This window comes from Anomaloglossus baeobatrachus, unplaced genomic scaffold (genome assembly GCF_048569485.1).
Source record: "Anomaloglossus baeobatrachus isolate aAnoBae1 unplaced genomic scaffold, aAnoBae1.hap1 Scaffold_2567, whole genome shotgun sequence".
Taxonomy (NCBI): domain Eukaryota; kingdom Metazoa; phylum Chordata; class Amphibia; order Anura; family Aromobatidae; genus Anomaloglossus; species Anomaloglossus baeobatrachus.
This window is the reverse complement of record NW_027442127.1, coordinates 123,155-150,901: the sequence shown is the minus strand read 5'-3', so window position 1 is coordinate 150,901 and position 27,747 is coordinate 123,155. Positions and strand designations below refer to the sequence as shown.

Below are 27,747 nucleotides of genomic sequence, written 5' to 3'. Positions count from 1 at the left end.
TCCCACTGGGGGTGTATAGCCAGAAGGGGAGGGGCCTTACACTTTTGAGTGTAATACTTTGTGTGGCCTCCGGAGGCAGTAGCTATACACCCAATTGTCTGGGTCTCCCAATGGAGCGACAAAGAAACTATGTATGATTAGATTGTACTCGCTGATCAGATCACAAATACAGTTTGGTACATTGCAGAGCAGGGCGGGGACCGTGCGTCTCGGGTGACTACTCTGAGGCACGTTCCCGGTGGCTTCTCTGTGCCTCTGATCCTATTGGCTGTTGGGTCGTGTGTCTGTATATGGAGAGATCAGTCAGTCGTGGACTGAGAGAAGCCGTCACGGATCAGCCCCGGTTTGGTCAGTCTGTGGTCGGCCCTTTCACGTGAAGTCTTATAATGCTGCCAGACGCCCTGCCCAGGACCCGAGCAGCGTGAATCAGATGACGAGTTCCCTTTAAGTATCTGGATCTCTGCTGCACCTGTGTGTATCGGGCGCAGTAACTCACACATCATTTCCTGTTCTTTAGACGGGCTGATCATCTGCCATCTTCCGTTTGGGCCGACCGCATATTTCACCCTCTGTAACGTGGTAATGAGGCACGATATTCCGGACCTGGGCACGATGTCGGAGGCGCACCCACACCTCGTCTTCCACAACTTCACCTCGCGGCTTGGACAGCGGGTGAGACCGGCTTCCTGGACCACCACATACATCAGTCGTTACTTTTCTAAACCTTTCCTTTCCTGCCTCCAGGTGTCCAATATCATGAAGTATTTATTCCCTGTGCCCAAGGATGACAGCAGGCGAGTGATAACTTTTGCAAATCAAGAGGAATACATTTCCTTCCGGTACGTGCTGTGGACCAGGGCTGGGTGATCAGCACCCACTGTGCCGGGGTCCTCCATAATAACCGCTGCTTCTTCCTGCAGGCACCACGTCTACAAGAAGACCGATCACCGCAATGAAGGGAATTTTGTTACTTACCGTAAATTCCTTTTCTTCTAGCTCCAATTGGGAGACCCAGACGATTGGGTGTATAGCTACTGCCTCCGGAGGCCACACAAAGTATTACACTAAAAAGTGTAAGGCCCCTCCCCTTCTGCCTATACACCCCCCGTGGGATCACGGGCTGCTCAGTTTTAGTGCAAAAGCAAGAAGGAGGAAAGCCAATAACTGGTTAAACAAATTCAATCCGAAGGAACATCGGAGAACTGAAACCATTCAACATGAACAACATGTGTACCCGAACAAACCAAAAATCCCGAAGGAAACAGGGGCGGGTGCTGGGTCTCCCAATTGGAGCTAGAAGAAAAGGAATTTACGGTAAGTAACAAAATTCCCTTCTTCTTCGGCGCTCCATTGGGAGACCCAGACGATTGGGACGTCCAAAAGCAGTCCCTGGGTGGGTAAATTAATACCTCAAGTTTGGACTGTAAAAACAGCCCTTCCCTACATGGAGGCAACCGCCGCCTGCAGGACTCTTCTACTTAGGCTGGCATCCGCCTAAGCGTAGGCATGCACCTGATAACGCTTGGTGAAGGTGTGCAGACTCGCCCAGGTAGCTGCCTGGCACACCTGCTGAGCCGTAGCCTGGTGCCGTAATGCCCAGGACGCACCCACGGCTCTGGTAGAATGGGCCTTCAGCCCTGATGGAACCGGAAGCCCAGCAGAACGGTAGGCTTCAAGGATTGGTTCCTTGATCCATCGAGCCAGGGTGGATTTGGCAGCCTGCGACCCCTTGCGCTGACCAGTGACAAGGACAAAGAGTGCATCCGATCGGCGCAGGGGCGCCGTGCGGGAAATGTAGATTCTGAGTGCTCTTCACCAGATCCAACAATGCAAATCCATTTCATATCGATGAAATGGATAAGGACAAAAGGAAGGTAAGGAGATATCCTGATTGTGATGAAAAGGGGATACCACCTTAGGGAGAAACTCCGGAATCGGGCGCAGCACTACCTTGTCTTGGTGAAACACCAGGAAGGGAGCTTTGGATGACCGCGCTGCTAGCTCGGACACTCTCCGAAGAGACGTGACCGCTACCAGAAAGGCCACTTTCTGTGAAAGTCGAGAAAGTGATACATCCCTCAGAGGCTCGAAGGGCGGCTTCTGGAGAGCAATTAGTACCCTGTTCAGATCCCATGGGTCTAACGGCCTCAGTACGGAGGGACAATGTGACAAACCCCCTGCAGGAACGTGCGTACCTGAGGAAGTCGTGCTAGGCGCTTCTGAAAGAATACAGACAGCGCTGGAACTTGTCCTTTAAGGGAGCCGAGCAACAAACCTGTTTCCCAACCAGATTGCAGGAAGGAAAGAAAAGTAGGCAATGCAAATGGCCAGGGAGACACTCCCTGAGCAGAGCCCTAAGGTAAGAATATCTTCCACGTCCAGTGGTAGATCTTGGCAGACGTCGGCTTCCTAGCCCGTCACATGGTGGCAATGATGTCATGAGATAATCCTGAAGACGCTAGGATCCAGGACTCAATGGCCACCCAGTCAGGTTCAGGGCCGTAGGATTCAGATGGAAAACGGCCCTTGGGACAGTAAGTTTGGCCGGTCTGGTAGTGCCCACGGCTGGCCGACCGTGAGATGGCACAGATCCGGGTACCACGACCTCCTCTGCCAGTCTGGGGCGACGAGGATGGCGCGGCGGCAATCGGAGCTGATCTTGCGTAGCACTCTGGGCAACAGTGCCAGAGGGGGAAACACATAGGGTAGCTGGAACTGCGACCCGTCCTGAACTAAGGCGCCTGCCGCCAGAGCTCGTTGATCGTAAGACCACACCATGAAACTCGTGACCTTGGTGTTGTGCCTAGACGCCATTAGGTCGACGTCCGGCCTCCCCCGAAGGCCCCAGATTTCCTGAAACACGTCCGGGTGCAGAGACCATTCCCCTGCGTCCATACCCTGGCGACTGAGGAAGTCTGCTTCCCAGTTTTCTACGCCCGGGATGTGAACTGCGGATATGGTGGATGCTCTGTCTTCCACCCACATCAGAGTCCGCCGGACTTCTTGGGAGGCTTGCCGACTGCGTATTCTGCCTTGGTGGTTGATGTATGCTACCGCTGTGGAGTTGTCCGACTGAACTCGGATCTGTTTGCATTCCAGCCACTGCTGGAAGGCTTGCAGGGCAAGATACACTGCTTAGATTTCCAGAACATTGATCTGAAGGGTGGACTCCTGCTGAGTCCACGTACCCTGAGCCCTGTGGTGGAGAAAGACTATTCTCCACCCTGACAGACTCACGTCTGTCGTGACCACCGTCCAGGATGGGGGTAGGAAGGACCTTCCTTTTGACAATGAGGTGGGAAGAAGTCACCACTGAAGAGAGTCCTTGACCGTCTGAGAAAGGGAGACGTTCCTGTCTAGGGACGTCGACTTCCCATCGCTTTGGCGGAGAATGTCCCATTGAAGTGGACGCAGATGAAACTGCGCGAAAGGGACTGCCTCCATTGCTGCTACCATCTTCGCTAGGAAGTGCATGAGGCGTCTTAAGGGGTGTGACTGGCCTTGAAGGAGAGACTGCACCCCCGTCTGTAGTGAACGCTGTTTGTCCAGCGGAAGCTTCACTATCGCTGAGAGAGTATAAAACTTTATGCCAAGATATGTCAGTGATTGGGTCGGTGTCAGATTTAACTTTGAAAAGTTGATGATCCACCCGAAACTCTGGAGAGTCTCCAGCGCAACGTTCAGGCTGCGTTGGCATGCCTCTTGAGAGGGTGCCTTGACAAGTAGATCGTCCAAGTAAGGGATCACAGAGTGACCCTGAGAGTGCAGGACTGCTACCACTGCTGCCATGACCTTGGTGAAAACCCGTGGGGCTGTCGCCAGTCCTAAGGGCAGGTCTACGAACTGAAGATGCTCGTCTTCTATAACGAATCGCAGCAAACGCTGGTGCTCTGGAGCAATCGGCACGTGGAGATAAGCATCCTGATGTCTCTTGATGCTAGGAAATCTCCTTGAGACCTTGAGGCAATGACGGAGCGGAGGGATTCCATCCGGAACCGCCTGGTTTACACTGCTTTTTGAGCAGTTTTAGGTCTAGAACGGAACGGAAGAGCCGTCCTTTTTTGGCACCACAACCAGATTGGAGTAAAAACCGTGACCTTGTTCCTGAAGAGGAACAGGGATTATCACTCCTTCTGCCTGCAGAAGAGCATCGGCTCGGTCGAGAGGTGGGGAAGTTCTGAAGAATCGAGCCGGAGGACGAGAACAAAACTCTATCCTGTACACGTGAGACAAAATGTCTCTCACCCACCGGTCTTTGACCTGTGGCAGCTAAATGCCGTCAAAGCGGGAGAGTCTGCCACCGACCGCGGATGCGGAGAGAGAGGGCTGAAAGTCATGAGGAAACCGCCTTGGTAGCGGTTCCTCCGGCTGCCTTCTTTGGGCGTGATTGAGCCCGCCAGGAGTCTGAGCCCCTCTGAGCCTTTTGAGTCCTTTTGGACTAGGAAAATTGGGACCAGCCCGAGCCTGGAAAGGACCGAAACGTCGACTGTCCTTCCTTGGGTTTTGTTTGATCTGGGCTGGTGTAAGGAAGAATCCTTACCCTTGGCCTGTTTAATGATTTCATCCAATCGCTCAGCCAACAGTCTGTCACCAGATAATGGCAAACTGGTTAAGCCCTTTTTGGAAGCAGGAGCTGCCTTCCATTCCCTTAACCCCAAGGGTCTGCGCAAAACCACGGAGTTGGCGTACGCCACCGGCGTACGGCTCGTAGAGTCCAGGACAGCATGAATAGCGTAAGTCGCAATGCATGCGAGGTTAAGGACGCCACCTGCGGCACAGATGTACGTGTGACAGTGTCTATCTGCGCAAGACCAGCTGAAATAGCTTGGAGTGCCCATACGGCTGCGAATGCCGGAGCAAACGACACGCCGATAGCTTCACAGACAGATTTCAACCAGAGGTCCATCTGTCTGTCAATGGCATCTTTAAGTGAAGTCCCATCTTCCACTGCAACTATGGAGGATGGTGCGGCGGAGAAAAGCTTGTCTGGATAAGCGTAGTGTTTCTGGACTGCTCCTCTGAGTCAGAGAGGCCCAAAAAGTACTGAATTTACGCTTGGGATACCTGAAATGGAATTTCTCCTGCTGAAGCTGCCTCCTCCACTGGAGGGACTGAGGGAGAAATATCCACCAGTGTATTGATGGGCGCTATGAGATCATTCACCATGGCGTCCCATTAGGAGCATCCAGAATGAAAGCGGTCTCAGGATCAGAAACCTGATCAGCTACCTCATCATACAGAGAATCCTCTCGCTGAGACCCTGACCAGTGTGTGAAGTCGAGGGTCTCTCCCAGCGAGCTCGCTTAGGCTGTCTGGGACTGTCGTCCGTGTCAGAGCCTTCAGTCTGGGATGTATGGGACCCCCTTGGAGCCCCGGATTAGTTCCAACTGAGGGAGACCGGGGAGCCTTGATTCAACAATGCCCATGGTCTGAGTCACCGCCCTGGACTGCAAAGTTGCTAGAATTTTGTTCATAGTCCAAGACATTTTATCAGCAAAAAAACTGCAAACTCTGTCCTCTGGACAGTTTCACAGGTGGCCCTCTCTGGGCCACCACTAGCAGAGACTCTACCCATTAGGGGTTAGTGGAACCTGCCGGTAAAACAGCCTCACGTGCGGTACAGACAGCATAGAAAGCCTGTGCCTTGGCCCCCTTGCTCTATGCTGACGACATGCTGTTGTCTCCTCAGAGCTATCTAGGGGTATATCGCCAAGAAGCGACCGTACAGCCACAAGTCTCAGCCGCGCCGCAGCCTCCAGCGCGGCAGTTTCCCACAGATAAACTCACTCAGCTAAGCTGCAGTGAGTATAGTCCAAGCGCGCAGCGCTGTTGTCCTCGGCGCACTAACACGCCCAGCAATGCTGGCGTGTGTCTGTGTATGGTCTTGCAAATATAAGTACAAGGATAAAGTACACAAAAAAAAACCACTGTGGCAATAGTGGGGTCAGCACCAAGGTGCTGCTTACCGCCCGCATAAGCGGGTAAGTGGTCGCCAGAATCCCTTTGCTGGGTCTCCCAGAGCCTGTGTCCGTTCTCCAGCTTAGATTGCCTGCAGGAATGGCTGCCGGCGTCCTGTGAAGAGGGGCGGGCCGTGGGCGTGCCCCAGACAAGAGCGGGAAACTGGCGTCCCCCTGTGCCCAGTGAGAGGGCTGGAGTATGTAAATAAGACTCCAGCCCTCGGCGCTGATCATTGTACAGCGTCTCGCCCCTTCCCTGACTGGCAGGGTTGGGGGCGGGAACGAAACGTAACTAGGCCGCAAAAGCCGGGGACTAGATTTATAAGCGCTGCCGTCGTAAAAGCACGGCAGCGCGAAAGTCCCCGGCGCACCACAAGTCTCAGCCGCGCCGCAGCTCCAGCAGCGGCTGGCGCGGTAGTTCCCGACACATAAACTCACTCAGCTAAGCTGCAGTGAGTAAAGCCCAAGCGCGCAGCGCTACTGTCCCCGGCGCACTAACACACCCAGCAACGCTGGAGTGTGTCTGTGCATAGACTGTACGGGGACACAGAGTACCTTAACGTTGCAGGGCCTGTCCCTGACGATACTCCGCTCCATTCCAGCAGGATCTCCGGGTCTGTGGATGGAGCCCGGCCTCAGAGCCTGGAGGCCGGTAAGATCCCACTTCACCAGAGCCCTCAGGGGGATGGGGAAGGAAAGCAGCATGTGGGCTCCAGCCTCCGTACCCGCAATGGGTACCTCAACCTTAACAAACACCGCCGACAAGAGTGGGGTGAGAAGGGAGCATGCTGGGGGCCCTAGTATGGGCCCTCTTTTCTTCCATCCGACATAGTCAGCAGCTACTGCTGACTAAACAGTGGAGCTATGCGTGGATGTCTGACCTCCTTCGCACAAAGCTTGAAAACTGAGCAGCCCGTGATCCCACGGGGGGTGTATAGGCAGAAGGGGAGGGGCCTTACACTTTTTAGTGTAATACTTTGTGTGGCCTCCGGAGGCAGTAGCTATACACCCAATCGTCTGGGTCTCCCAATGGAGCGCCGAAGAAATTGAGTTGTCTGAGGTTGGGCCTCGGTTTGAGATGAAATGTGAGTAACAGTGAAAGATTTTTGCCAGGATCCGATTATCTCTTGTAGGATGAGCAGTGGTCTGCCATCCGCGGGTCTCAGGCTGGACAGAGTAGAGCCTGCCCGGTCCTGCGCACTATAAATGGTACAGACTGATCATTGCCATTAGTGAGGGGCTGTGATCTGGGCCCACGTCTTCAGCTTCGTAGCCTAGTTTCACACTTGCGTTGTTTTCCTTCAGTCACAATCCACCGTTTTGTAAAAGAGCGGAATCCATTAAGTGATTCCGCTGCTTCCCATAGACTTGTATGGACAACGGATTGCGACTGATGGACCTGTGTTGCTTCCGCTGGGCGACGCTGCGTTGCTTCCGCCGGGCAAAAGGAACGCAGCATATAACGTTTATTGAGCGGCGGAATCCTTTATTTTTCACTGCACATGCTCATCATTTTTTTTTTAATCACAGAAACTTTGTTTTGTCTCTCGATGGCCAAACGATCAGCTGATCGCCCGGCAGCCGGCTTTTGAGAGCGCTCAGCTGATCGCCCGGCAGCCGGCTTTTGAGAGCGCTCATCTGATCGCCCGGCTTTTGAGAGCGCTCAGCTGATCGCCCGGCTTTTGAGAGCGCTCAGCTGATCGGCCGGCTTTTGAGAGCGCTCAGCTGATCGGCCGGCTTTTGAGAGCGCTCAGCTGATCGCCCGGCTTTTGAGAGCGCTCAGCTGATCGCCCGGCTTTTGAGAGCGCTCAGCTGATTGCCCGGCAGCCGGCTTTTGAGAGCGCTCAGTTGATTGCCCGGCAGCCGGCTTTTGAAAGCGCTCAGCTGATTGCCCGGCAGCCGGCTTTTGAGAGCGCTCAGCTGATTGCCCGGCAGCCGGCTTTTGAGAGCGCTCAGCTGATTGCCCGGCAGCCGGCTTTTGAGAGCGCTCAGCTGATCGCCCGGCAGCCGGCTTTTGAGAGCGCTCAGCTGATTGCCCGGCTTTTGAGAGCGCTCAGCTGATCACTCGGCTTTTGAGAGCGCTCAGCTGATCGCCCGGCTTTTGAGAGCGCTCAGCTGATCACTCGGCTTTTGAGAGCGCTCAGCTGATCGCCCGGCTTTTGAGAGCGCTCAGCTGATCGCCGGGTGATCAGCTGATCGTTCACAATAGTCTGCCGCCGGTTTCCCAACGTGGTTTCTGACAAATGGATGGTCCAATTCATCATTTGTGTATATTGTACGCCCCTTTTCATCTTTTTTATCTGACATTTTTGACCCAAACTACTTAAAATAGTACATGGGATTCAAGAATTTTGCATACAGCAAAAAAACTGCAACTCTTTAGTGGGAAATGTAACATTACGGGTAACACACGGGTACAATCTGATGTCATCACCCCTCCCCCTTCCTTTCCAAATGACTTGGTGGGATGAGAAGTATTATCACTGTTCAAACAAATATGTTGTAATATGATTTTATGTTCTAATAAAAATGTAATGTTTAAAAAAAAAAGTCACACAAAACAATTGCCAAAATAACTGGTGTATATAAAATCACTCGGGAAGGGGGAGGGGGGGGGGCTGGAGTGGGGTTAAGACAAATTTTTCCAACCATTTAAAAGTTTAATTTCATGACTTTGTGTAAGACGTCTGCAGAAGCCGCAATGACAGTAACAATCTGAAAAGAAACCTTAAGGCCCTGTGCGCACTAGACATTGACTTTTCCTAAGGGAAAATCCGGACCCTCTGAAAGAATCCCGCACCTGCGCTAAAAAACGCACCAAAACCGCAACGAAATCCGCATGCTGTTTTTCCGCAGGTTGGTCCCTGCGGAGTTTTACCATTATCTATGGCAAAGAACGGAATTTTGTTTACTTACCGTAAATTCCTTTTCTTCTAGCTCTAATTGGGAGACCCAGACAATTGGGTGTATAGGCTATGCCTCCGGAGGCAGCACAAAGTATTACACTCAAAAGTGTTAAGCCCCTCCCCTTCTGCCTATACACCCCCCGTGCTCCCACGGGCTCCTCAGTTTTGGTGCAAAAGCAAGAAGGAGGAAATATAATTACAAACTGGTTTAAAGTAACTTCAATCCGAAGGAACATCGGAGAACTGAAACCATTCAACATGAACAACATGTGTATACAAAAAAACAGGGGCGGGTGCTGGGTCTCCCAATTAGAGCTAGAAGAAAAGGAATTTACGGTAAGTAAACAAAATTCCCTTCTTCTTTTTCGCTCTATTGGGAGACCCAGACAATTGGGACGTCCAAAAGCAGTCCCTGGGTGGGTAAAATAATACCTCGTAAGAGAGCCGTAAAACGGCCCTTTCCTACAGGTGGGCAACCGCCGCCTGAAGGACTCGTCTACCTAGGCTGGCATCCGCCGCAGCATAGGTATGCACCTGATAGTGTTTCGTGAAAGTGTGCAGGCTCGACCAGGTAGCCGCCTGACACACCTGCTGAGCCGTAGCCTGGTGCCTCAAAGCCCAGGACGCGCCCACGGCTCTGGTAGAATGGGCCTTCAGCCCTGAGGGAATCGGAAGCCCAGCCGAACGGTAAGCTTCGATAATTGGCTCTTTGATCCACCGAGCCAGGGTTGATTTGGAAGCCTGTGACCCTTTACGCTGGCCAGCGACAAGGACAAAGAGTGCATCCGAGCGGCGCAGGGGCGCCGTACGAGAAATGTAGAATCTGAGTGCTCTCACCAGATCTAACAAGTGCAAATCCTTTTCACATTGGTGAACTGGATGAGGATAAAAAGAAGGTAAGGAGATATCCTGATTGAGATGAAAGGGGGATACAACCTTAGGGAGAAATTCCGGAACCGGACGTAGAACCACCTTGTCCTGGTGAAACACCAGAAAGAAGGGAATTTTGTTACTTACCGTAAATTCCTTTTCTTCTAGCTCTTATTGGGAGACCCAGACGATTGGGTGTATAGCTACTGCCTCCGGAGGCCACACAAAGCATTACACTAAAAAGTGTAAGGCCCCTCCCCTTCTGGCTATACACCCCCCGTGGGATCACGGGATGCTCAGTTTTAGTGCTAAAGCAAGAAGGAGGAAAGCCAATAACTGGTTTAAACAAATTCACTCCGAGTAACATCGGAGAACTGAAAACCGTTCAACATGAACAACATGTGTACCCGCAAACAAACCCAAAAATCCCGAAGGACAACAGGGCGGGTGCTGGGTCTCCCAATAAGAGCTAGAAGAAAAGGAATTTACGGTAAGTAACAAAATTCCCTTCTTCTTCGGCGCTCCATTGGGAGACCCAGACGATTGGGACGTCCAAAAGCTGTCCCTGGGTGGGTAAAGAAATACCTCATGTTAGAGCTGCAAGACAGCCCTCCCCTACGGGGAGGCCACTGCCGCATGCAGGACTCTTCTACCTAGGCTGGCGTCCGCCGAAGCATAGGCATGCACCTGATAATGTTTGGTGAAAGTGTGCAGACTCGACCAGGTAGCTGCCTGGCACACCTGTTGAGCTGTAGCCTGGTGTCGTAATGCCCAGGACGCACCCACAGCTCTGGTTGAATGGGCCTTCAGCCCTGATGGAACCGGAAGCCCAGCAGAACGGTAGGCTTCAAGAATTGGTTCTTTGATCCATCGAGCCAGGGTGGCTTTAGAAGCCTGCGACCCCTTGCGCTGACCAGCGACAAGGACAAAGAGTGCATCAGAGCGGCGCAGGGGCGCCGTGCGGGAAATGTAGAGTCTGAGTGCTCTCACTAGATCTACGAAATGTAAATCCTTTTCATACCGGTGAACCGGATGAGGACAAAAAGAAGGTAACGAGATATCCTGATTAAGATGAAACGAGGATACTACCTTAGGGAGAAACTCCTGAATGGGGCGCAGCACTACCTTGTCCTGGTGGAACACCAGGAAGGGAGCCTTGGATGACAGTGCTGCTAGCTCAGACACTCTCCGAAGAGACGTGATCGCTACCAGAAAGGCCACTTTCTGTGACAGTCGAGGAAGGGAAACATCCTTCCGAGGTTCGAAAGGCGGCTTCTGGAGGGCAACTAGTACTCTGTTCAGATCCCATGGATCTAACGGCCGCTTGTACGGGGGCACGATATGACAAACCCCCTGCAGGAACGTGCGCACTTTAGGAAGGCGTGCCAGACGCTTCTGAAAAAAAAACACGTATAGTGCCGAGACTTGCCCTTTAAGGGAGCCTAACGACAAGCCCTTTTCTAACCCCGATTGTAGGAAGGAAAGAAAAGTAGGCAATGAAATGGCCCGGGAGACACTCCCTGAGCAGAGCACCAGGATAAGAAAATCTTCCACATCCGTGGTAGATCTTAGCAGACGTGGGCTCCATAGCCTGTGCCAAGGTGGCAACGACCTCTTGGAATAATCCTGAGAACACTAGGATCTAGGATGCAATGGCCATACAGTAGGTTCAGGGTCGTAGAATTCAGCTGTTGTGCCGATTCGTGAAACCCGTCCGGGTGCAGAGACCATTCTCCTGCGTCCACGCCCTGGTGACTGAGGAAGTCTGCTTCCCAGTTTTCTACGCCCGGGATGTGAACTGCGGAGATAGTGTAGCTCTGTCTTCCACCCCCAGCAGAATCCGGTGGACTTCCAGGGAGGCTCGCCGACTGCGTAGGCCGCCTTGGTGGTTGATGTATGCCACTGCTGTGGATTGTCCGACTGAATTCGGATCTGTTTGCCTTCCAGCCACTGCAGGAAGTCTTGCAGGGCAATATACACTGCCCAGAGCTCGAGACAATTGATCTGAAGAGTGGACTCCTCTGAAGAGAGTCCTTGATCGTCTGAGAAAGGGGGGCGTTCCTGTGTAGGGACATCGACTTCCCCTCACATTAGCGAAGAATGTTCTATTGAAGTGGACGCAGATGAAACTGCGTGAAAGGGACTGCCTCTGGAAGAGGCGTCTCCTTGAAGGAGAGACTGCACCCTCGTCTGCAGTGACCGCTGTTTGTCCAGTGGAAGCTTCACCATCGCTGAGAGAGTGTGAAACTCTATGCCGAGCCTATGCCAGCGATTGGGTTTAACTTTGAAAAGTTGAGGACTCCCCCGAAACTCTGGGAAGTTTCCAGCGCCATGTGCAGGCTGTGTTGGCATGCCTTTTAAGAGAGTGCCTTGACAAGGAGATTGTCCAAGCAAGGGATCACAGAGTGACCGTGAGAGTGCGGGACTGCTGTCACTGCTGCCATCAACTTGGTGAACACCCGTGGGGCTGTCGCCAGACTGCAGGGTAGGGCTATGAACTGAAGATGCTCGTCTTTAATAACGCATCATAGCAAACGCCGGTGCCCTGGAGCAATCGGCACATGGAGATAAGCATCCTGATGTCTATTGATGCTAGGAAATCTCCTTGAGGCATTGAGGCAAAAACGGAGCGGGGGGTTCCATCCGGAACCGCCTGGTTTTCACGTGCTTGTTGAGCAGTTTAAGGTCCAGAACGGAACGGAAGGAGCCGTCCTATTTTGGCACCACGACCAGGTCAGAGCAAAAAGCGTATCTTGTTCCTGAGGAGGAACAGGGATTACCACTCCTCCTGCCTGCAGAAGAGCCTCTGCTCGGTCGGTGAGGAAGTTTTGAGACAAACTGACTCTCACCCACAGGCCTTTGACCTGTGGCAGGTAAATGTCGCTAAAGCGGGGGAGTCTGCCTCCGACTGCGGATGTGGAGTGCGAGGGCTGAAAGTCATGAGGAAAACGCCTTGGTTGCGGTTCCTCCGGCTGCCCTCCCCGGGCGTGATTGAGCCCGCCAGGAATCTGTGCCCCTCTGGGCCTTTCGAGTCCTCTTGGACAGGTGAATGATTTCATTTCACCACTTACCAACAGCCTGTCACTAGATAAAGGCAACCTGGTTAAGCACTTTGTTGGAAGCAGCATTTGTTCCAATCTCTTACCACTAGGCTCTGCGTAAAAACACGGAGTTGGCGGACGCCACTGACGTACGGCTCGTAGAGTCTAGGACAGCTTTAACAGCCTGAGTCGCAATGCCGACATTGTGAGATTCAGGACGCTGCTGGGGCCCAGATGTACGTATGACAGCGTCTCTCTTGCAATACTAGCTGAAATGGCTTGGAGTGCCTCTGCGGCTGCGAATGCCTGAGCAACCGACCCGCCGCTAGTTTCATAGACAGATTGCAACCAGAGGCCTATCTGTCTGTCAATGGCATTTTTAAGTGAAAACCCATTCTCCGCTGCAACTATAGATCTAGCCGCAACCCTGGAGATTGGGGGATCCACCTTTGGACACTGGGTCTAGCGCTTGACCACGTCAGGGGGGAAGAGACAACGTGTATCATTAATACGGTTGGAGAAAAACGCTTATCGGGATAAGCGTTACGTTTCTGGACTGCGGCTCTGGAGTCAGAGTGACCAGAAAAAGTACTCAATATACACTTGAGATACCGAAATAGAGATTTCTCTTGCTGTGAAGCTGACTCCTCCACTGGAGGAGCTGAGGGAGAAATATCCAACCTTCCATTGATGGACGCTATAAGATTAGTCACTAAAGCGTCACCATCCGGGCATCCGGATTGAGAGCGGTCTCAGGATCAGAGTCCTGAACAGCTACGTTTGCCTCATCATACAGCGAGTACTCCTGCTGGGACCGTGACCAGTGATGAAGTGGAGGGCCGTTTTCAGCGAGCCCGCTTAGGCAGTCTGGGACTGTCGTCCGTGTCAGAGCCTGCACCCTGGGATGCCTGGAACCCCTCTGGGGCCTTGATTTGTTCCAAATCAGGGTGGCCAGGGGCATTGCAACAATATTGCCCAAGGACCGTCTGGGCTGCACAGTCTGTAAGATGTTAGTCATAGTCACAGACAATATATCAGCGGAAAAACTGGGACTCCGTCCCTGTCTCTCGACAGGGATCACAGGTGGTTCTTTTGGCCACATGTAGTCGAGACCCCGGTTGAGCAATTGCACACACTGGGGGTCCTGGAACAGTATCACATGCCGTACATGACCGTACAGTGAATAGCATACAAGCATGAAGTACAAATAAACACTTCAGCACATGTAGTACAAGCAGCCTAGAAAGCCTGTGCCTTGGCACTCTTGCTTTTCTGCTGCTGTCTGTCTGTTTATCCAGGACTGCAGCACATGCAATCCAAGCAGCATTGAAAACTTGTGCCTTGGCACCTTGCTTTTCTGCCGCTATTGTCTGTTTATCTAGGCGCATTAGCCAAAAATAGTGACATACAGTGAATGTATAGCATACAAGCATGACAATACACACTGCAGCACATGCAATCCAAGCAGCATTGAAAGCCTGTGCCTTAGCACCCTTGCTTTTCTGCTGCTGTTGTCTATTTATATAGGAGCATAGCCAAGAATAGCGACATACAGTGAATGTATAGCATACAAGCATAACAATAAACACTGCAGCACATGCAATCCAAGCAGCATTGAAAACTTGTGCCTCAGCACCCCTGCTTTTCTGCTGCTGTTGTCTATTTATATAGGAGCATTAGCCAAGAATAGCGACATACAGTGAACGTATAGCATACAAGCATGACAGTAAACACTGCTGCAATCGCCTTAGCACTCTTGCTATTTGCTGCCGCTGTCTAGTCATCAAAGTGGGTAGACAGCCAAGAATAGCCTTTACAGTGCAATGTACAGCGACATATACAACAGGACACTTCAGCATTAGTGGGTCAGCACTTCAGCTGCCGCTTACCGCCCGCACAAAAGCGGGTGTGTTGCGCTGGAATCCTGTGACTGGTATCCCGGCGCTTGTCTCCATTTTGTTTCTCTGCGTGCTGGAATGGCTGCCGGCTTCCAGAGAAGAGGGGCGGCCCGAGGGCGTGCCCGAGCCAAGAGCGGGAAAAGCGGCGTCCCACTGCATCTAGTGAAGGGGGCTGGAGAATGCAAAGCAGACTCCAGCTCCCTGCGCCGACTTACTGTACAGCATCCCGCCCCTCCCTTGACTGGCAGGGCTGGGGGCGGGAACGAAGTGAAAACCAGGCCGCAAAGCCGGGGAGTAAAGTTAGAAGCGCCGCCGCCGTAAAAGCGCGGTCGGCGCGTCCCCGGCGCACTACAAGTCGCAGCTGCGCCGCCGCTCTAGGGGCGGTCGGCGCGGCGGTCTCCACACATAAAGTCCCCAAGTAATCTGCCGGGACTATAAGCCCAGCGCACAGCGCTACAGTCCCCGGCGCACTAGCACACCCAGCAAGCCTGGAGTGTGCGTGCCTTTCCATACGGGGACACAGAGTACCTGAAAGTTGCAGGGCCTTGTCCCTGAACGGCACTCCCGCTCCACATCCAGCAGGTTCTATGGGTCTGTGGATGGAGCCCGGCCTCAGGGCTAGGTGGCCGGCAAGATCCCACTTCACCAGAGCCCCTCAGGGGGATGGGGAAGGAAAACAGCATGTGGGCTCCAGCCTCTATGACCTCCTTCGCACACAAAGCTTGAAAACTGAGCATCCCGTGATCCCACGGGGGGTGTATAGCCAGAAGGGGAGGGGCCTTACACTTTTTAGTGTAATGCTTTGTGTGGCCTCCGGAGGCAGTAGCTATACACCCAATCGTCTGGGTCTCCCAATGGAGCGCCGAAGAAAGGGGCTTTGCATGACAACGCTGCTAGCTCAGACACTCTCCGAAGAGAGGTGACTGCTACTAGGAAGACCACCTTCTGCGAAAGGCGTGAGAGAGAGATATCTCTCATTGGCTCGAATGGTGGTTTCTGAAGAACCATCAGCACCCTGTTCAGATCCCAGGGTTCTAACGGCCGCTTGTAAGGTGGAACGATGTGACAAACTCCCTGCAGGAACGTGCGTACCTGTGGAAGTCTAGCTAGGCGCTTCTGGAAAAACACCGAGAGCGCAGAAACTTGTCCCTTAAGGGAGCCAAGCGACAAACCCTTTTCCAGTCCAGATTGAAGGAAGGACAGAAAAGTAGGTAATGCAAATGGCCAGGGAGAAAAACCCTGAGCAGAGCACCATGACAGAAAAATTTTCCACGTCCTGTGATAGATCTTGGCGGACGTTGGTTTCCTAGCCTGTCTCATAGTGGCAATGACATCCTGAGATAATCCTGAAGACGCTAGGATCCAGGACTCAATGGCCACGCAGTCAGGTTGAGGGCCGCAGAATTCAGATGGAAAAACGGCCCTTGAGACAGCAAGTCTGTTCGGTCTGGTAGTGCCCACGGTTGGCCGACCGTGAGATGCCACAGATCCGGGTACCACGACCTCCTCGGCCAGTCTGGAGCGACGAGGATGGCGCGGCGGCAGTCGGCCCTGATCTTGCGTAACACTCTGGGCAACAGTGCCAGCGGAGGAAACACATACGGGAGCTGAAACTGCGACCAATCCTGAACTAAGGCGTCTGCCGCCAGAGCTCTGGGGTCTTGAGACCGTGCCATGAACATTGGTACCTTGTTGTTGTGCCGGGACGCCATGAGGTCGACGTCCGGCACCCCCCAGCGGCAACAGATCTCCTGAAACACGTCCGGGTGAAGGGACCATTCCCCTGCGTCCATGCCCTGGCGACTGAGATAATCTGCTTCCCAGTTTTCCACGCCTGGGATGTGAACTGCGGATATGGTGGAGGACGTGGCTTCCACCCACATCAAGATCCGCCGGACTTCCTGAAAGGCTTGACGACTGCGTGTGCCGCCTTGGTGATTGATGTATGCCACCGCTGTGGAATTGTCCGACTGAATTCGGATCTGCTTGCCTGCCAGCCACTGCTGGAACGCCTTTAGGGCAAGATACACTGCCCGAATTTCCAGAACATTGATCTGAAGCGAGGACTCTTGCCGGGTCCACGTACCCTGAGTCCTGTGGTGGAGAAAAAAACGCTCCCCATCCTGACAGACTCGCGTCTGTCGTGACTACTTCCCATGATGGGGGAAGGAAGGATTTCCCCTTCGATAATGAAGTGGGAAGAAGCCACCACCGAAGGGAGGCTTTGGTCGCCTGAGAGAGGGAGACGGTCCTGTCGAGGGACGTCGGCTTCCTGTCCCATTTGCGTAGGATGTCCCATTGAAGGGGACGCAGGTGAAACTGCGCGAAAGGGACTGCTTCCATTGCTGCCACCATCTTCCCCAAGAAGTGCATGAGGCGCCTCAAGGGGTGTGACTGGCCTTGAAGGAGAGACTGTACCCCTTTCTGTAGTGACTGCTGTTTGATCAGCGGAAGCTTCACTATCGCTGAGAGGGTATGAAACTCCATGCCAAGGTACGTCAGCGATTGGGCCGGTGTCAGATTTGACTTTGGAAAATTGATGATCCACCCGAAACTCTGGAGAGTCCCCAGGGTAACGTCGAGGCTGTGTTGGCATGCCTCTTGAGAGGGTGCCTTGATCAACAGATCGTCCAAGTACGGGATCACAGAATGACCCTGAGAATGGAGGACCGCTACTACAGTAGCCATAACCTTGGTGAAAACCCGTGGGGCTGTTGCCAGGCCGAATGGTAGTGCCACGAACTGTAGGTGTTCGTTTTCCATGGCGAAGCGCAAGAAGCGTTGGTGCTCTGGGGCAATCGGAACGTGGAGATGAAGGGAATTTTGTTACTTACCGTAAATTCCTTTTCTTCTAGCTCTTATTGGGAGACCCAGACGATTGGGGTATAGCTACTGCCCTCCGGAGGCCACACAAAGCACTACACTAAAAAGTGCAAGGCCCCTCCCCTTCTGGCTATACCCCCCCGTGGTATCACGGGTTCTCCAGTTTTAGTGCCAAAGCAAGAAGGAGGAAGCCAATAACTGGTTTAAACAAATTAACTCCGAGTAACGTCGGAGAACTGAAAAACCGTTCAACATGAACAACATGTGTACCCGCAAACAACAAAAAAATCCCGAAGGACAACAGGGCGGGTGCTGGGTCTCCCAATAAGAGCTAGAAGAAAAGGAATTTACGGTAAGTAACAAAATTCCCTTCTTCTTCAGCGCTCTATTGGGAGACCCAGACGATTGGGACGTCCAAAAGCTGTCCCTGGGTGGGTAAAGAAATACCTCATGTTAGAGCTGCAAAACAGCCCTCCCCTACGGGGATGTCACTGCCGCCTGCAGGACTCTTCTACCTAAGCTGGCATCCGCCGAAGCATAGGTATGCACCTGATAATGTTTGGTGAAAGTGTGCAGACTCGACCAGGTAGCTGCCTGGCACACCTGTTGAGCCGAAGCCTGGTGTCGCAAAGCCCAGGACGCACCCACGGCTCTGGTTGAGTGAGCTTTCAGCCCTGAAGGAACCGGAAGCCCAGCAGAACGGTAGGCTTCCAGAATTGGTTCTTTGATCCATCGAGCCAGGGTGGCTTTAGAAGCCTGCGACCCCTTGCGCTGGCCAGCGACAAGGACAAAAAGTGCATCTGAACGGCGGATGGGCGCCGTGCGAGAAATGTAGATTCTGAGTGCTCTCACCAGATCTAGCAAACGTAAGTCTTTCTCATACCGGTGAACCGGATGAGGACAAAAGTAAGGCAAGGATATATCCTGATTAAGATGAAACGAGGATACGACCTTAGGGAGAAACTCCGGAATGGGGCGCAGCACTACCTTGTCCTGGTGGAACACCAGGAAGGGAGCCTTGGATGACAGAGCTGCCAGCTCAGACACTCGCCGAAGCGATGTGATCGCAACAAGAAACGCCACTTTCTGTGACAGGCGAGAAAAGGAAACGTCCTTTAGAGGCTCGAAGGGCGGCTTTTGCAGAGCAACTAGTACTCTGTTCAGATCCCATGGATCTAACGGCCGCTTGTACGGGGGCACAATATGACAGACCCCCTGTAGGAACGTGCGCACCTTAGGAAGACGTGCTAGACGCTTCTGAAAAAACACAGATAGTGCCGAGACTTGCCCTTTAAGGGAGCTGAGCGACAAGCCCTTTTCCAACCCCGATTGCAGGAAGGAAAGAAAGGTAGGCAATGCAAATGGCCAGGGAGCCACTCCCTGAGCAGAGCACCAGGATAAGAAAATCTTCCACGTTCTGTGGTAGATCTTAGCAGACGTTGATTTCCTAGCTTGTCTCATTGTGGCTACGACTCCTTGAGATAATCCTGCGGACGCTAGGATCCAGGACTCAATGGCCACACAGTCAGGTTCAGGGCCGCAGAATTCTGATGGAAAAACGGCCCTTGGGACAGTAAGTCTGGTCGGTCTGGCAGTGACCACGGTCGACCGACCGTGAGATGCCACAGATCCGGATACCACGATCTCCTCGGCCAGTCTGGGGCGACGAGTATGACGCGGCTGCAATCGGATCTGATCTTGCGTAACACTCTGGGCAAGAGTGCCAGAGGTGGGAAGACGTATGGGAGCCGGAACTGCGACCAATCTTGAACCAATGCGTCTGCCGCCAGAGCTCTTTGATCGCGCGACCTCGCCATGAATGCCGGGACCTTGTTGTTGTGCCGGGACGCCATTAGGTCGACGTCCGGCACTCCCCATCGGCGACAGATTTCCTGAAACACGTCCGGGTGAAGGGACCATTCCCCTGCGTCCATGCCCTGGCGACTGAGGAAGTCTGCTTCCCAGTTTTCTACGCCTGGGATGTGAACCGCGGATATGGTGGATGCTGTGTCCTCCACCCACATTAGAATGCGCCGGACTTCTTGGAAGGCTTGCCGACTGCGCGTCCCTCCTTGGTGGTTGATGTATGCCACCGCTGTGGAGTTGTCCGACTGGATTCGGATCTGCTTTCCTTCCAGCCACTGTTGGAAGGCTAGTAGGGCAAGATACACTGCCCTGATTTCCAGAACATTGATCTGAAGGGTGGACTCCTGCGGAGTCCACGTCCCCTGAGCCCTGTGGTGGAGAAACACTGCTCCCCACCCTGACAGACTCGCATCTGTCGTGACCACTGCCCAGGATGGGGGCAGGAAGGATCTTCCCTGAGACAATGAGGTGGGAAGGAGCCACCATTGTAGAGAGTCCTTGGCCGTCTGGGAAAGAGAGACTTTCCTGTCCAGGGACGTTGACTTCCCGTCCCATTGGCGGAGAATGTCCCATTGAAGTGGGCGCAGATGAAACTGCGCAAAGGGAACTGCTTCCATGGCTGCCACCATCTTCCCTAGGAAGTGCATGAGGCGCCGTAAGGGGTGCGACTGGCCCTGAAGGAGGGATTGCACCCCTGTCTGTAGGGACCGCTGCTTGTTCAGCGGAAGCTTCACTCTCGCTGCTCGAGTATGGAACTCCATGCCAAGATACGTTAGTGACTGTGACGGTGACAGATTCGACTTTGGAAAGTTGATGATCCATCCGAACGTCTGTAGAGTCTCCAGCGTAGCATGTAGACTGAGTTGGCATGCCTCTTGAGAGGGTGCCTTGACAAGTAGATCGTCTAGGTAAGGGATCACCGAGTGTCCCTGAGAGTGCAAGACTGCTACCACCGCCGCCATGACCTTGGTGAAGACCCGGGGGGCTGTCGCCAGACCGAATGGCAGAGCTACGAACTGAAGATGGTCGTTTCCTATCACAAAACGTAGAAAACGTTGATGTTCTGTAGCAATTGGCACGTGGAGATAAGCATCCTTGATGTCTATTGAGGCAAGGAAGTCTCCTTGAGACATTGAGGCAACGACAGAGCGGAGAGTTTCCATCCGGAACCGCCTGGCGTGCACATGTTTGTTGAGCAGCTTTAGATCCAGAACAGGACGGAACGAGCCGTCCTTTTTTGGAACCACAAAGAGATTGGAGTAAAACCCTCGCCCTTGTTCCTGAGGCGGTACAGGAACCACTACTCCTTCCGCTCTTAGGGAGTCCACCGCCTGCAGCAGGGCATCTGCTCGGTCTGGATGTGGGGAGGTTCTGAAGAACCGAGCTGGAGGACGAGAACTGAACTCGATTCTGTACCCGCGAGACAAAATGTTTGTCACCCACCGGTCTTTGACCTGTGACATCCAAATGTCGGAAAAGCGGGAGAGCCTGCCCCCGACCGGAGATGCGGAGGGGGGGGGGCTGGAAGTCATGAGGTAGCCGCTTTGGAAGCGGTTCCTCCATTTGCTTTCTTGGGGCGTGCGTGAGCCCGCCAGGAATCTGAGATTCTTTGCGTCCTCTGAGTCCCTTTGGACGAGGAGAATTGTGTCTTGCCCGAACCTCGAAAGGACTGAAACTTCTGCTGCCATTTTTTCTGCTGAGGTTTGCTTGATCTGGGCTGGGGTAAGGAAGAGTCTTTACCCTTGGACTGTTTAATGATGTCAGCCAATGGCTCGCCAAACAGTCTATCTCTAGATAAAGGCAGGCTGGTTAAACATTTTTTGGAACCAGCATCTGCTTTCCAGTCCTTTAACCACAAGGCTCTGCGCAAAACTACCGAATTGGCGGACGCCATTGAGGTGCGGCTGGTAGATTCTAGGACCGCATTGATAGCGTAAGACGCAAACGCCGACATCTGCGAGGTAAGGGACGCCACTTGCGGCACCGCTGGATGTATGATAGCATCCACTTTTGCTAAACCAGCTGAAATAGCTTGGAGTGCCCATACGGCTGCGAATGCTGGAGCAAACGACGCGCCGATAGCTTCATAGACAGATTTTAACCAAAGGTCCATCTGTCTGTCATTGGCATCCTTAAGTGAGGCGCCATCCTCCACTGCAACTATGGATCTAGCTGCAAGTTTGGAAATCGGGGGGTCTACTTTTGGACACTGGGTCCAGCGCTTGACCACATCAGGGGGGAAAGGAAAACGTGTATCCTTAGAACGTTTAGAGAAACGCCTTTCTGGATGAGCGTCGTGTTTCTGGATTGACTCTCTGAAGTCAGAGTGATCCAACAAAGCACTCAATTTACGCTTGGGATAGAGGAAACGAAACTTCTCCTGCTCTGCAGCTGCCTCCTCTGCTGAAGGGGCTGGGGGAGAAATATCTAACAGTCTATTGATGGCTGAGATAAGATCGTTTACCATGGCGTCCCCATCCGGGGTATCCAGATTGAGAGGGGTTCCAGGATAAGACTCCTGATCACTCTCTTCAGACGCATCACAGGGAGACTGATTGCGCTGAGACCCTGAGCAGTGTGATGACGTTGAGGGTCGTTCCCAGCGAGCTCGCTTAGGGTGGCTGGGGCTATCATCTGAGTCATAATACTCAGCCTGTGAAGCCGGGGACCCCCTTGCAGTCTGGATTAATTCCAACTGAGGGGGATTAGAGGACAGAGACCTCGCCGTGTCCATAGACTGAGCCCCAGTCATGGATTGCAAAGTTTCAAGGATTTTTGCCATAGTCACAGACATTCTATCAGCAAAAACTGCAAAGTCTGTCCCTGACACCGGGGCAGGACTTACAAGCGTCTCAGCCTGGGTCACTACCTCTCCGGACTCCGGCTGGCGAAGCAGCACCGGATCTGAGCATTGCACACAATGGGGGTCATTGGAACCTGCTGGTAGAGCAGCCCCACATGCAGCACACGCAGTGTACACAGCCCTAGCCTTGGCAGCCTTGCGTTTTGTGGATGACATGTTGCTGCCTCCTCAGAGCGATCTGGGGTATCCAGCCAGGAAGCGACCTCACAGTGCAAGAAATAAATAAATATATATATCTGGTGACACAGTACACCAATACACACTGAGGCACTAGAGGGGCCAGCTGAAATGCCGCTTACCGCCCGCTTAATAGCGGGTGTGTGGTCTCCAAAAGCCCCCTAGTCCAGGTCTCCCAGAGCCCTGCGTCCTTCCTCCAGCCAGACTGCATGTAATGGCTGCCGGCGTCCTGGGAGAGGAGGGGGGGCGGGCCCTGGGCGTTCCTGACTAAGAGCGGGAAGCCTGCTTCCCTCTGTGCCTAGTGAGAGGGCTGGAGCATGTAAATCAGGCTCCAGCCCTCGTCGCTGCTGTGAAACAGCGTCTCTCCCCTACCCTGATTGACAGGGTGGGGGCGGGAACGAAGCGGAGCTAGGCCGCAAAAAGACCGGGGACTAAATTTATAAACGCCGCCGCCGTAAAAGCGCGGTCGGCGTGTCCCCGGCGCACTACAAGTCACAGCAGCGCCGCCGGTCCAGTGGGGGTCGGCGCTGCGTTCCCACAACACAAAAGTCCCCCAGTAAACTGCAGGAACACCAACTCAATCGTTACGGTCCCCGGCGCACTACAACACCCAGCCAGCCCGGAGTGTGTCTGTGCCTGCCGGGGACACAGAGTACCTGTATGATGCAGGGCCTTGTCCCTGATTGTACTCCTGCTCCGTATCCATCAGGTGCTATGGGTCTGTGGATGGAGCCCGGCGTCAGAGCTTAGAGGCCGGCAGGATCCCACTTCCACAGAGCCCTACAAGGGGATGTGGAAGGAAAACAGCATGTGGGGCTCCAGCCCCTGTACCAGCAATAGGTACCTCAACCTTACAACACCATCCACGGGTGAGAAGGGAGCATGCTGGGGGCCCTATATGGGCCCTCTTTTCTTCCATCCGAAATAGTCAGCAGCTACTGCTGACTAAAATCTGTGGAGCTATGCGTGGATGTCTGACCTCCTTCGCACAAAGCTTGAAAACTGGAGAACCCGTGATACCACGGGGGGGTATAGCCAGAAGGGGAGGGGCCTTGCACTTTTTAGTGTAGTGCTTTGTGTGGCCTCCGGAGGGCAGTAGCTATACCCCAATCGTCTGGGTCTCCCAATAGAGCGCTGAAGAAAAGCATCTTTGATATCGATCGATGCAAGGAAATCTCCCTGGGACATTGAGGCGATGACGGAACGGAGGGATTCCATCCGGAACCGCCTGGTCTTTACGTGTTTGTTGAGAAGTTTCAGGTCCAGGACAGGACGGAAGGACCCGTCCTTCTTTGGGACCACCAACAAGTTGGAGTAAAAACCGTGGCCCTGTTGCTGAAGAGGAACAGGGACCACCACTCCTTCTGCCTTCAGGGTGCCCAGCGCCTGCCGAAGAGCCTCGGCTCGCTCGGGAGGCGGAGAGGACCGGAAGAATCGAGTCGGGGGACGAGAGATGAACTCTATCTTGTAACCGTGAGAGAGAATGTCTCTCACCCAGCGGTCTTTTATTTGTGGCAGCCAGGTGTCGCAAAAGCGGGAGAGCCTGCCACCGACCGAGGATGCTACTAGAGGAGGTAGAAAGTCATGAGGCAGCCGCTTTGTTAGCGGTGCTCCCAATGGCCTTTTTAGGACGTGACTTAGACCGCCATGCATCAGAGTTCCTTTGTTCTTTCTGAGACCTTTTGGACGAGGAGAATTGGGACCTGCCCGCGCCCCGAAAGGACCGAAACCTCGACTGCCCTCTCCTCTGTTGGGAGAGGTTCTGCTTGGGCTGGGGTAAGGATGTATCCTTTCCCTTGGATTGTTTGATGATTTCATCCAGGCGCTCGCCAAAGAGCCTGTCGCCAGAAATTGGCAAACCGGTTAAACGCTTTTTTGGAAGCGGAATCTGCCTTCCACTCCCGTAGCCACAAGGCCCTGCGGACTACTACCGAATTGGCGGTCGCAACTGCCGTACGGCTCACAGAGTCCAGAACAGCATTCATAGCGTAAGACGCAATTGCCGAGGTCTGGGAGGTAATGGAAGCCACTTGTGGCGCGGCCGCTTCAACTTTCGCTTGACCTGCTGATATAGCTTGTAGCGCCCATACGGCTGCGAATGCTGGGGCAAAAGAAGCTCCGATAGCTTCATAGATGGATTTCATCCAGAGCTCCATCTGCCTGTCAGTGGCATGTTTAAGCGAGGCCCCATCTTCCACTGCAAGTATGGATCTAGCCGCCAGTCTGGAGATTGGAGGATCCACTTTGGGACATTGAATCCAACCTTTAACCACTTCCGGGGGAAAAGGATAACGTGTATCCTTAAGGCGCTTAGAGAAACGCTTATCCGGACAAGCATGGTGATTCTGGATTGCCTCTCTGAAATCAGAGTGGTCTAGAAACATACTCTGTGTACGCTTGGGGAACCTGAAGCGAAATTTCTCCTGCTGAGAATCTGACTCCTCCGCCGGAGGGGCTGAGGGAAGAATATCCAGCAACTGATGAATGGATGCAATAAGATCATTCACTATGGCGTCCCCGTCTGGAGAATTAAGATTGAGAGCGCTCCCAGGATCAGAATCCTGATCAGCTGTCTCCGCATCATCAACCAGAGAATCCCCCCGCTGAGACCCTAAACAATATGATGTCGAGGGAATTCTAAGCGGGCCCGCTTAGACGATCTGGGGCTAGGTTCTAAGTCCGAACCCTCCGTCTGGGATGTATGAGATACCCCGTGAGGACATTGTTGGTCCAACTGAGGGGGGTCAGGGAACAATGATTCAACAGAGTCCCTTTGCTGAGATACCGGTCTGGACTGCAAGGCTTCTAGTATCTTAGCCATAGTCTCAGATAGTTGATCCTTAAAGGCTGTAAACTCAGTCCCTGTCACCTGGACAGTGACAACAGGTGGCTCCCCCTGGGCCCCTCTTGGCAGAGGATCCGGCTGAGGAAGTGTCACAGGGGTCGAACACTGTACACAATGAGGGTCAGTGGAACCTGCCGGTAGCTGGGTCTTACATGCGGCGCAGGCAACATAATAAGCCTGTGTTTTGGCACCCCTGCCTTTTGTGGGCACCATGCTATAGTTTTCCCTGAGTAACACAATAGGGTATATAGCCAGAAAGAACTGTGCTCATACAGTGTAAATTATATACAGTACACAAATAATGTACCAATACAATACAGCACCATGGGGCTAGCACCACATGTGCTGCTTACCAGCCGCCTAAGCGGTTGTGAGGCCACCAGAGACCGTGTCTGGGTCTCCGATGAATATGTCCCTCTCTGCAGCGTCGGTGGAGCTGACAGGAATGGCTGCGGCGTCCTGACGAGCTGAGGAAGCTGTGGGCGTGGCCTAGAAAGAGCGCGAAACGGGCGCTCATACTGTGCACAGTGAGGGGAGTGGAGCATGTAAATCATACTCCAGCCCTCATTGCTGCTCGCTCCGTGCAGCGTCCCGCCCTTCCCCTGCCTGTCAGGGCTGAGGGCGGGAGAAAAAAAGGGAAACTAGGCCGCAATGAAGCCGGGGACTGTAGTAATAAACGCGGCCGCCGTAAAAGCGCGGTCGCGTGAAAGTCCCCGGCGAACTACAAGTCCCAGCCGCGCCGCAGTGTCCCGTGGCAACGGCGGTCGGTGCGGTAGCCCTTACATATAAACACACTCAGCGACGCTGAGTGTGTAATGGCACATATAGACCCGGTCAGCGCCGCGGTCCCCGGTGCACTAGCACACCCAGCAAAGCTGAGGTGATGCCGTGCGCGGTCCCCATAGGGATACAGAGTACCTTTAAGATGCAGGGCCATGTCCCTGAACGATACCCGGCTCCTATCCATCAGGCTCCACAGGAGTTGTGGATGAAGCCCGGTCTCAGTGCCTGGAGACCGATAAGATCCCACTTCACCCAGAGCCCTAAGGGGGATGGGGAAGGAAAACAGCATGTGGGCTCCAGCCTCCGTACCCGCAATGGATACCTCAACCTTAACAACACCGCCGACAAAAGTGGGGTGAGAAGGGAGCATGCTGGGGGCCCTATATGGGCCCACTTTTCTTCCATCCGACCTAGTGAGCAGCTGCTGCTGACTAATCTGTGGAGCTGTGTGTGCAGGTCTGCCTCCTTCGCACAAAGCAAAAAACTGAGGAGCCCGTGGGAGCACGGGGGGTGTATAGGCAGAAGGGGAGGGGCTTAACACTTTTGAGTGTAATACTTTGTGCTGCCTCCGGAGGCATAGCCTATACACCCAATTGTCTGGGTCTCCCAATAGAGCGAAAAAGAAAACTGCAGGTGCCTGCGGAAAAGAAGTGACATGCACATTAATTCCACAGGTATAAAAAAACACATTTTTTTTTAAACCCATAGGTTTTGCTGGGGAAAGACTGTAGCAATGTTAAAAACATTTTCTGCAGCAAATCTGTGGTAAAAGCCGCAGCGTGTGCACAGGGCCTTAAAAAGCAGCAAATAGTTTGATGAATTTGTCGCAAACCACTGTCACTAAGGGAAGAGTCGGACGGGGATGGCAGGCTTGGACTGGCCGGCGGCTCTCCCCACCCGAGCACAACGGCCTCATGCTCCTCTATGCAGCAGTCACTCTTTGGTGGGGAGAGCATTGCAATCCCCGTCCGAGTTATACGATCGTCCGACTCTTCACAGATTAAAGCTTTGTGCCCACGGGACTCTGTACCAGTGGATTTTGCTGCTGAAAACCTGCGGATTTATCTGGATTTTCTAGATAAATCCGGAGGTTTTAGCAAGTACAGACACTCCCCATGTTATCCTATGGGACATGGGGAGTGCTGTGTCCATGCTGCGGTATGTGCGGCTGCAGAATATGCTGCAGATGTCCTGCAGCCGCACGTAACTACATGTTAATTATTCCTGCGGACGTTCCGCCTCTCCACTATGGAGACTTCCGTGGGTAAGTCACATGAATGTCCGCAGGTTTCCCGCAGATATTTCGTTGGAATCCCGTAGGTATGGATAGCTGCGGATTCCGGGGATCAGCTGCGGGAAACCTGCGGATATATCCGCGAGTACAGTGTCCCGGGGCCACATAGCCTAAGACGTTTTCATGTAGAAACCCCTGTGAAATGCTGTGATGTATCAGGGCCCCAGCGTCAGCGCTCCGTACTTATCACCGGCTGTTACTCTTTGCAGTGTACATGATAAAGCTGGGCACCCTGGAGAATGCGGGCACGGCAGAGGTGGAGTGGCGCTGGCATCCATACACCAACACCGCTAAGAAGAGGAAATATCTCACCAATGAATAGTATTTGTGTGTTACCTGTAAATAAAGATCTTTATATAAGGACGGGACGTGGAGAATCTCTTCAATGTAACTTATTTTAATGAGTGTAAACTGTAACCTACAG

General features: G+C 53.3%; 1 protein-coding gene across 2 annotated transcripts; it reads left to right on the top strand.

Moving 5' to 3' along the window:
- The first annotated feature begins 162 nt into the window (after positions 1–162).
- On the top strand, positions 163–27,734 carry LOC142263278 (U3 small nucleolar ribonucleoprotein IMP4-like). 2 transcript variants are annotated; one of them, XR_012730388.1, is made up of 3 exons: positions 163–672; positions 745–839; positions 921–954. XR_012730388.1 is itself a non-coding variant. In XM_075332207.1 (3 exons), exons 1-3 carry the CDS (start codon positions 583–585, stop codon positions 27,615–27,617), a joined length of 270 nt encoding a protein of 89 aa, XP_075188322.1. In that variant the 5' UTR covers positions 172–582; the 3' UTR covers positions 27,618–27,734. The 2 variants fall into 2 exon arrangements, 1 of the variants encoding a protein (XP_075188322.1); XM_075332207.1 differs by lacking the exon at positions 921–954 and adding an exon at positions 27,533–27,734 and having other exon boundaries at positions 172–672.
- Positions 27,735–27,747: the final 13 nt, after the last annotated feature.